At 52.2% G+C, this 9969-nt stretch overlaps 1 protein-coding gene across 1 annotated transcript in view; it reads right to left on the bottom strand.

Annotated features, from left to right (window-relative positions):
- LOC116578870 overlaps window positions 1–9969 on the bottom strand; it is a 59922-nt gene that overhangs the window by 18405 nt on the left and 31548 nt on the right. The window contains 1 exon segment of the mRNA XM_032323451.1: window positions 7005–7125. Within this exon segment, the coding sequence (XP_032179342.1) occupies window positions 7024–7125 (102 nt within the window). The 3' untranslated portion in view covers window positions 7005–7023.

The following is a 9969-nucleotide window of genomic DNA, read 5'->3' as shown; positions in this document are numbered from 1 at the left end:
AGGTGGCCGAATTCAGTTTTCATGTACGTGAACTTGGTTGGCTGCTGAAGCAGAGGCAACATCCTATAAGGTGGCCCGGAGAAAGCCCATGGAGAGCGGCGTGCCCGCCAAACCCACGGCGGCTCCGGATGGCGTTCCGCCGCGCTTGGGGAAAGGGTGAGCTCCCTACAGCCCGGACTGGGCACCAGACGTAAAAGCACAGGGCTTCCTATCAGCTGATAATGGAAGCAAAGACAGCCTGAAGACATGAAGGGACGATAAGCTCATGTCAGTTTGTGGCTGGTTTTGCTTTTGATCCAAGGGAAGCACAGCTCGGCTGCCAGGCCTGCTGGGGAAGACCGGGAAATCTGCAGGCCCAGGAACACAGGGTTTCCCGGGATTCCCGCCTGCCTCCCTCCCCCTGCCCACGCCCCCAGCGTATTCGCAGCCCCACATCTTGCTTGTATAGTTTATGATGGCTGCATGAAAAACTGCTCAGCCAAGTAGGGTCTTTGCTTTCCTTAGAGAGAGAAGTGCAGTGCGTGCCCTGGTCCCCATCACTAGGCCTTCCTCTCCCACCCTGTGAGCCTCTCTGGTCTCGGGGGGTTCTGCCTGCACACACACACACACACACACACACACACCCGACCCATTCCTGCTCTCAGAACCCAGCTTCTCGGGCTGTGTCATGTAGCTGTCGTCCTGAAGCACATGTGTTCGAGCCTCCCCTTTCCTGGGTTCCACATCTGGGTCCTGCAGCTGCTGCAGAATGTTCCGTGCTTCCTCGAGGAGGGGTGTTGTTGGTCAAGGTTTCCAACATGGTAGCCAGTTGGAAAACGCTTTTATTCTACCTTTACCTTGGCTGACGGACAGTATGACCAGATTGTGAGTTCTAGTTGTGGTCTCTTCCGTCGTCCGGCTAGAAACGCCATATCGTCATTTCCCCCAGCACAGCTACTGAGACGGTGTGTGCCCCCGGGTTCCCGTGTGTCCTCATGCGTCTGTGTGTGTGTTTCCGACCACAGGAAGCCTGTATGGTCCTTGGATGTCCCTGCGGCTGGCCTTGTGCACGTGCACCTTCCCGTCCCAGACATATCCTCTTGGTCCTGGCAGATGACCCATCCTCTCCGTTTTCTTGTTTTTTCTAACTCTTACAAATCGAATGTCGCCCTGCCTAGACCACTCCTCTGATTTTCTTACTGTGTATGCTGTGTTTCTGGAAAATACTCTTAATTTTGTCTTCTAGCAGAATTATTTTTTTTTTAGGTTATGATAGTTTCCGAGGGCTTTTTATAGTTCCTTTGTCCTTATTTTCTTTCTTAAAGAAACACACACACACCACTTTTTTAAAAAGTGGTTTCAGATTACCAGCAAAACGGGACGGTTCAGTGGGCTTCCGTATGCCCCATACACCTCCGCATCAGCATCCCCCACCGGAGCGCACCGCCACCCCAGCTGATGAGCCCGCAGTGACACCTGACCCAAAGCCCACAGTTTACATTAGGGTTCGCTCTTAGTGTTACTTCAGTGGGTTTGGAGCAATGTCTAGTGACGGGTGTCCACACACGGTATCTCCACTACCCGGAAAAAGCCGTGGCTCCACCTCATTCCTCCTTCCCTCTACCCTGCCTGGCATCTGCTTATCTTTTCACTGTCTTTGTAGTTTCGTCCCTCAGAAAGGTCATCTGGTCGGAATCTCACTGTACGTGGACTTCTCACGTGGGCTTTGGTCCCTCAGGTACAAGCATGTGAGTGTCCTGTCTCTTCCCGGGTTGACGGCTTCCTCTTTAGCGCTAATATCTGATTGCAGGTGCAGGTGATCCAGCTGCTCAAGAGCATCTCGATTGCCGCCCGGCGTTGGCGGCTGCGAGCGGAGCTGCTAGAAACGTCCACGTGCAGGTGTCTGTGTGGACCTACGTGGACCGAAGGCTTCAAGCCCTGTGTGTTCTGGGGGGAGTTTTACAGTTTCAGGTCTCCTGTTTGAGTTGACGTTTGTGTATGAGGGAAGGTCAGGGGTCCATTTTCATTCTCCCATTTTCCCAACTCCACCATTTGTCGAAGAGACTGTCCTCTCCCCTTCGTGTTTCTGGTACCCTCTGTCGAAGCTCAGTTGGCCACAGATGCCCGGGCTTATTTCTGGGCTCTCCGTTCTGTTTCATTGGTCTCTGTCTCTATGCTAGTACCGTATTGTTTGGATTCCTATGGCTTCAAAATCTATTTTGAGGGGCACCTGGGTGGCTCAGTGGGTTAAGCCTCTGCCTTCGGCTCAGGTCATGGTCCTGGGGTCTTGGGATCGAGCCCTGCGTTGGGCTCTCCACTCTGCAGGGAGCCTACTTCCTCCTCTCTCTCTCTCTGTCTGCCTCTCTGCCTACTTGTGATCTCTGTCAAATAAATAAATAAAATCTTTAAAAAAAAATCTATTTTGAAATTAGGAAGAGTGATCTTCAGCTTTATTCTTTGCTTTCATGATTGGTGGGCTAGTGTGGTTCTCTATGAGTTTTAGAATTGTTTTTGTGGCATTGGGACTCTGATGGGGGTCACATTGGCTCTACAGATGGGTTTGGGGGGTGTGGGCATATTAGTAATACATCTTCCCATCCATGAACATGGGATGCCTTTCCATGTGTGTCTTTGATTTCTTTTACCAGTGTTGTTGGAGTTTATACAAGTTCTCCACTCCCTTTGTTTATTCCTGAGTATTTTATCTTTTTGAAGTAAATGGCATCGTTTTCCTGATTTCCTTTTGAGGTAGTTTGTTGTTAGTGTATAGACACGTGACTGACTTCTGTATGTTGATTTTATATCCTGCAACTTTTATTATTAAATTTCTTAGTTTTAACAGTGTATTTATTTATTTAGGTTTGTTCTGGGGGGAATCTATAGAGTGTTTTATATATAAGATCATGTCATCTGCAGACAGGCATGGTTTTCTCTCTCCCTTTCCAGTTTGGGTGTGTTTTACTTTTTTGTGGATAAGTGCTCTGGTTAGGACTTCCAGTACCATGCTGAACGAAAGGAGTGAAAGTAAAAGGTGTCCTTGTCCTGTTCCGTATTGTTACTGCTGAGTATGATGTGTCCTTGTCCTGTTTCGCGTTGTTACTGCTGAGTATGATGTGTCCTTGTCCTGTTTCGCGTTGTTACTGCTGAGTATGATGTGTCCTTGTCCTGTTTCGCGTTGTTACTGCTGAGTATGATGTGTCCTTGTCCTGTTTCGTGTTGTTACTGCTGAGTATGATGTGTCCTTGTCCTGTTTCGTATTGTTACTGCTGAGTATGATGTTTCCTTGTCTTGTTTCGTATTGTTACTGCTGAGTATGATGTTAGCTGTAGGCTTTTCAGACATCTTTATTATGTTGAGGTACTTTCTATTTACAGTTGAGGGCTTCATTTGTTGTTGTTTTTAAGCATGAAAGAGTGTTGAATTTTGTCAGACATCTTTTGTCTGTTGACATGATCCTGTGAATTTTATGCTTTATTCTGCTAATGCAGGTGAATCACATGAGTTGACGTTTATTTGTTGAATCATCCTTGTATTCAGGGGGAAAATACCACTTGGTCACAGTGTATGTTTCTTTTAATGTGCTGTTGGATTTGGTTTGCTATTGTTTTGTTGAAGACTTTTACATCTGTTTTCATAAGGGACATTGGGCTGTAGTTTTCCTATAGTAGCTGTGTCTGGCTTTGGAGTCAGGGTAATGCTGTCCTCATAGATTGAGTTTAGAAGTGTCTCTTCTTAAATTTTCTGGAAGAGTTTGAGAAGGACTGGCACCAGTTCTTCCCTTAATGTTTGGTAGAGTTCACCAGTGAAGCTGTCTAGTCCTGGACTTCTATTTGTTGGGGGGGTTTGATTACTGATTCAATTTCAGTATTTGTTATAGGTCTGTGAAGACTTAATAAAATCAGAAATGAAGGAGGAGACATTATAACCAACACCATACGAAAAAAATGACTATAGGAGACTACTGCAAACAGTCCTGTGCCGACAAAGGGGAGAGCTTGGAGAGGGTGCACTCCTAGAAATGTACCCCTTCCAAGACTGAATCACGAAGAAAAAGCACACCACTTAACGATTGCACCTGCACGAGGGCCGTGGGACCCCCCCACCCCACTCCACCCCCTGGGCACAGCTAACGTCCTGCAGGAGTGCCCTGGGGGTCAGGCGTGTTAGTGGCAGGTCTTTATCTTGAGGAAGGATTTTACTGGGAGGAGGGATTGAGACCGCCAACAGATTGGGAAGCAAAATTCAAACTACATGAAATGTTTGGATTTCACTATCCTTCCTTTTATTGCATCCCCTCGTTTGGATTGTCATCCTTGAGAGTGTCATAACGAATGTGCTAGGAAGGAGGAAACAAAAGCTCCTACCAGCCAAGACCAAGGAGACCATTTGCTGACAATTTCTCCAAAATAGGCACGTTCACAAGCCTGTTGCAAGACGCATGAACCACCAAGAGCTTTAAATGAAAGGGGCCACAGGCGCATTGGCAAGCATGCAGGTCTGACGTGAACGTGGTCACTGCTTGTCTTCCAAGTAACACAAACACGGCAACCACGTAAGCCCAGACAACCGCAGAGACCCGCAGGGACCTCACTTCTTCCAAGTACAGAGACTGGGGAGCTCCATTGTCACCCCACCTCCCGTCTCGTGTATATCCACCCAGACCCTAAAAACACCTTGGCCATGTGCAGCCCCCTCTCCCCAGACCAGGTCTGGCGGTGAAGCTTTGCCCCATGGATGTGATTTTTTTCAGTGTTGGGACATCCTAAAGGAATGTGACTTTGCAGGCTCATGAGATGGGAGCAAGCAGGTCCAGTTACTTGGGGTCCCAAAGCCCCTCGGGTTCTTCTTAAGATTAGTCCCACACATGAAAACTGACGGCCTCGCAAGGCCTTATTTTTGTAAGGGCATCGCCACGCCATGCAAAGTAATTTCAGCATTTTACAAGTTCTGAACCAGAGCTGCTCATACCGTAATGTACATACACATTTCCTGGCATCCTGGTAGAGGTTAGATCCTGACTCAGCAGGCCTGGGGCTCAGCCTGAGATTTCGGCGTCTCTAACCAACTCCTGGTGACACTAACACTACTGGTCCACAGACCCACACTGAGTAGTAAAAGCTAAATGTCAGCCACCATGGGAAGAGTTAACGCCCCGTAGCTCCTCAATGAAAGTATTAACCATTTGACAACACTGAAATATGCTTGCACAAGTGAAGAAGCCCATCTTCTCCCGTGTCAAGATCATGTATGCATGTACACACACACACACACACACACACACACACACACACCCTTGTAAAGTCAGACCAGGAAGAACAGAGAGAAAAGTAAAGCAATTGGACTTGATGATGCAATGAGCCTTTTGGAGAATTTCAAAGTGGGCAGGTGTTTGCGGAATCAGCAATTAAAAGGAAGAAAGTGCTCGATCCCGAAAGCAGACCATTCCTTTGAGCTCTTTATCATCTACTCTACAAAGTCTAAAACTTAATCATTTTGGGAAGAGTTCCTGGCTCACTGAGAAAAGCCTAGAAGCTGACACAGGTCAGGTAGGAAGTGTGGCTGAGGGACGAAGCAGGAAACGATTCAGACAGTGGAGAACGGTGGCCCCCATGGTATCATCTGGGAGGTGGGAAGCGTTTCCCGCAGAGCCCTCACGCTGGCTGCTCTTGGACGTGGGTGGGGTCACTCTGGCGTTCTGTCTCAGCACGACCTTGACTGCTGGTCCCAGCCCAGCCATCCCGAGGACAGAAGTCACCCAGCTGTGACGGCACCCTCCTCATCTGAAGGACTGGTTTGGCCCCAGAGGCCTCATCGAATCAGCACGGAGGTTCCCAGGGCACCACTTGAAAGGAAATGGCCCTCTCGGGGCAGAAGCTCTACATGAAGTCACGGCATTATTCTGACTTAGCAGTCAGGCTTTGCCATGTCCCAGGCAAGACCTGCAGGATGGCACGCCAAATCTGAAACCCCCTCTTCTGACGACCGCCCGGCTCCACATGCCATCGGGCCGCAGGTGGGCATGCCCGTGTGCACAGACGGGGACGCTGTCCACCTGCAGACCGGCCATCTTCCCCTGGCCGGAAGAGCTGGCTTGAGCTCCGAGAAAAGCATCCAGGGCAAGGTTCAACAATGACAGTGACCACCAAGACACCATTTCAACCCTTCCGGTTCTAAAATGCCGTCGGGCCCATGACCCCATCCCATCTCACTGGAGCCCTGCTGCAGATAACAGAATGCCCGTTTCACAGACCAAAAGACAGGCTCCCTACGGTGACCAAAATGCCCCAGTCCTCACGGGGAGGGAAAGAAGAGGACCCCACAGGGGCATTCAGGCTAGAATAAAACACTTTTTCTAATCTAGCTCCTCCTCTGTTTTTATTTTTCTAATTACTGAGTTTAAAAAGTAATTTCAAAAAGCCCTTTTGAGTAAATAGGTCCAAAACGGTAACACAAATTGCAACCTTCACTGAGGTTATTTCAATGAAATATTTTTAGTTGCGTTTGAACTGCGAATATATCCCAAAAACTTCACTGCTGTTTCCAGGCTAAGTCATGTCCCCCGGGCGCGGGAGCAAGGCCTGTCCGTGTCCTCGTGACCCCTTTCCTCCAGGGAAGCCTTTGTGCTGGCCTTTACACCTGTGCCGGTGCAGGGCCCAACCTGGAATCTCGGCTCCACTCTGACATTCAGACCCTGATTTTTCAGTGTCTGGGATGTGTGTGTCCACAGCTTCACACTCCCTGGCTCAGACTCTAAAAGCCTGCAGATCTTTTCTGTGACCTTTAGTGCAAATCCTGGGGGAAGGAGGGGACAGCTGGGTCGGTGGCCAGGACCTGCCTACCACAGCCTCCATCGCAGCCTGGAGGAGCCAGCTGCTGAGAAAGGGAGGGAACTAGGGCCCTGGGGGTCCCAGAGGATGACCAGGAGAGGCTGCTTTGCAGCCCACAAGTGGCACAAAATGACCATTTTATGTTTAATGTTAACAGCAGCTTAATAAAAACATAAGTGGGCTGAGCTCCCAACTCACCTGCTCCTCCAGAAGCAGCTCACAAGACTCCAGGAGGACCAACTTCTGCTGCCCACGGGCTCACATACGTCACCTTGGTGGCCAGGGTCCTGCACGAGTGGACGACCCAAGGGTAGGGAAGCTGAAAGGGAAAGCCGCAGGCGTTGGCTCTCAGCCTGGCATCAGCGTAATGTCCACCAGAGGGCGCCACCAGACAGCAGATGTCCACACAGGCCTGCAGCCACAGACACTCCCCGCCAGGGCTCATCCCCCGAGGCCGTCCACAAATACCGAGGAATGCCTACCCTGTGCCAGTGAGGCCTCTGCCCTCAGCAGACATGGATACAAGAAATTAAATTATATACTGTGATTCATGCTACAAATGAACAGCAGCAGGAGAGGGAAGACCAGGGTGGACTTCATGGAGAATGAGGACTCAGGGAAGGGCCCTGAGGGAGAGAACAGCCATCCAGGTGGGGGCAACAGCACATGCAAAGGCCCTGGGGCAAGGAAGGGCTGGCTGGTGTTGAGTTTTATCTAACATCAAACTGGAAGTGGGCAGAGCTCGGTGGCCCAGCCTGCTAGGCTCGGAGAAGGCACCGAGCCTGCTAACACATGCACACCAAGGATCACCAGCCAGGTGGGGCGGAGGCTCATCCAAGTAAGTTTCCTAAAGAACAGGCCAGCTGTCCCCCAGAGCCCAGCAGCAAAGCAGATGGGCTTCTGAAGATCGGGGGCTTCAGACATTCCCCTCCGGGGTGGGGTGTGAGGGTTCCTCAGGTGGGCAGGGGGGTAGGGGAGAGGCATTTGCTGTGGGAAGTGCCCCAGAGGTGCAGGGGAGCGGTTTGAGTAGTTGGGAGCGGCCTGTGCATGACCTTTCTCTGGCCTCGGTCCAGGTGAGACCCAGTCCTCTGGTCACAGGGGCAGTGGCTTACTGGATGGCCTTGACAGCTACCTGGCAAGGGACTACATCCAGTCCCCCAGAAAGCTCGGCCATTAGGCGGCCTCCAGGAGCCTCACTCCAAGGTTTGGCTCTGGGTGGCCACGAGAGCGTGTGGGACGTGGCTGCGGTTCCCACTGCTGCCACCTTCCAGCGGCGGGACCTGGGGCGGGCACTTTCCCTCTGTGCCTCAGTGGCCTCAGCTGCGAAATGATGCCGTCGCGGTCCTCCCTGTGCAGCCTGCGGGAGGCCTGGGGCTGTGAGCGCGGCCGAGGTGCCCGTGCGCTGTGCTATCTGTCCCTGGGTCAGGGCCTCGCGGCCACCGCACGACCTCACGCCCCACCTGACAAGCAGCGGGTGCTTGGACTCCTCGCCCACGTCTTTTGCCCTTTTCTTAGTTTTTCTGGACTAACACAGTGTTCTTAGTTAAGAAGGTCTTGCAGGCTTTTTATTTTTTAAACACAAAAACTTAACCAGCTAAACAAAACCAAGTCCATTTATAACAAAGTCCCACCAGAGCAAACATTTGCAATCCCCCGCAAATTTAAACAGGCTGTGGCTCATGTCTTTAAAAGCCACCAGCGTCTTCATGTTTGTCTAGGCCCTTCTCTGCTGGGAGGTACTTTTCCATCTGCCCTCCTTTCTCCCGGAGAGCCTGAGGACATGGGGGCGGCCAGCCCGGCGCTGGACCGGGGGTGGGCACTCTGCCCCTGGCTTTGGGAGCGGCTGCGAGCCGGTGGTGTGACCTGGACGTGGTCCCATGGTGCTGGTAAAACACCCCATCAGTCACTCCCACGTACAGATGAGGACAGCTCACCTGCAAATGCAGATTCACAGGCTCCCAGGACGCATTCCTGCTGGCAACCCTGCCTGGAGCTGGCGGCCATTCCCCTAAACGCACACGTGCCCGTTTCAATCTCCCTCTCTCTTTTTTCCAGTGAGCGCTATGCCCATCATGGGGCTTAAACCCACAACCCCAAGATCAAGGCTCACACTCCCACTGAGCCAGCCAGGCGCGCCCTGTTTTCCTTTTTCAACAACCTATTGAAGAGAGATTCACATAACCTAAAATTCAGCACTTTCAAGCAAACAGCCAAGAGGGACCTTGGGCCCTGAGAGTGTCGAGCACCCACCCTGAGAACCCCCGTGCCCATGAGCTGTCCCTCCCGCTTCCCTTCCCCTGGCAACTACCTGTCTACTTCGCCTCTAGGATCGGCCTCTGCGGGTCTTTCTCACAGCCCGGATCACGCAAGCGGGCTGCCTTCCTCGCTGAGACTGTCTTCAGGGCTCCTCCGGGTCGCAGCCTGGCTCCGAGCTCTGTTCCTTTTCCCGGCCCGTGTGCACATGTTACACGCACACAGCGCAGTCACGCACAGCAGCCCCTGGGAGCCCAGCCTGTTGGCCCCTCTGGATCCCCCTCTGACCCCCCAGAGACTTGCTGGCTCACTGCAACCCCGGGCCCCTTGGGTCAGCAGCCAGGATTCTCTTGGGCGCACAGCCTCAGACCAGGATCCGCGAAGCAGTTTCTTGGCCGGTCCCTGCCCTGGGCATCGCTCACACCCGCGCACACACGCATGCACACACGTGTGCACACGCATTTGTCAGTGGCACTACGGCCACACAATATGTGCCAGGCACTGTGCTTGCTCTCCTGCGTGCACACAGAGCTCCACCCATTCCCTGCTGCACATGCAACCAGCTCACAGCTGCTGTCGGGCGAGGCCCCCGGGGCCTCTAGGCGCTGTGACCCTCAGGGGTGGGCCAGCCCCACCAGCACCCACACCCCCAGCCTGGAAAGGGAGGTCAGAGACGGCCTCCAGTTTCCTGGCCTCCAACTTCCCAGAGCCAACACCTGACAGGGCTGGCGGCCCCGGGGCCCCATGGACACAGGGGAGATGCCTGGTAATCAAAGGAACGAAAAAGTGAACAGCTACTTATCACTCATTGTATAAGGCCTAGATCAGATGCCGTCTCCTCCAGGAAGCCTTCCCAGGGTCTCGGCTCTTCCTTGAGGCCCAGGGGCCCGTATGCATAGCACAGCACATA

This window comes from Mustela erminea, chromosome 19 (genome assembly GCF_009829155.1).
Source record: "Mustela erminea isolate mMusErm1 chromosome 19, mMusErm1.Pri, whole genome shotgun sequence".
NCBI classification, from domain to species: Eukaryota; Metazoa; Chordata; class Mammalia; order Carnivora; family Mustelidae; genus Mustela; species Mustela erminea.
The sequence above is the reverse complement of the archived record's forward strand: the minus strand, read 5'-3'. Positions and strand labels throughout refer to the sequence as shown.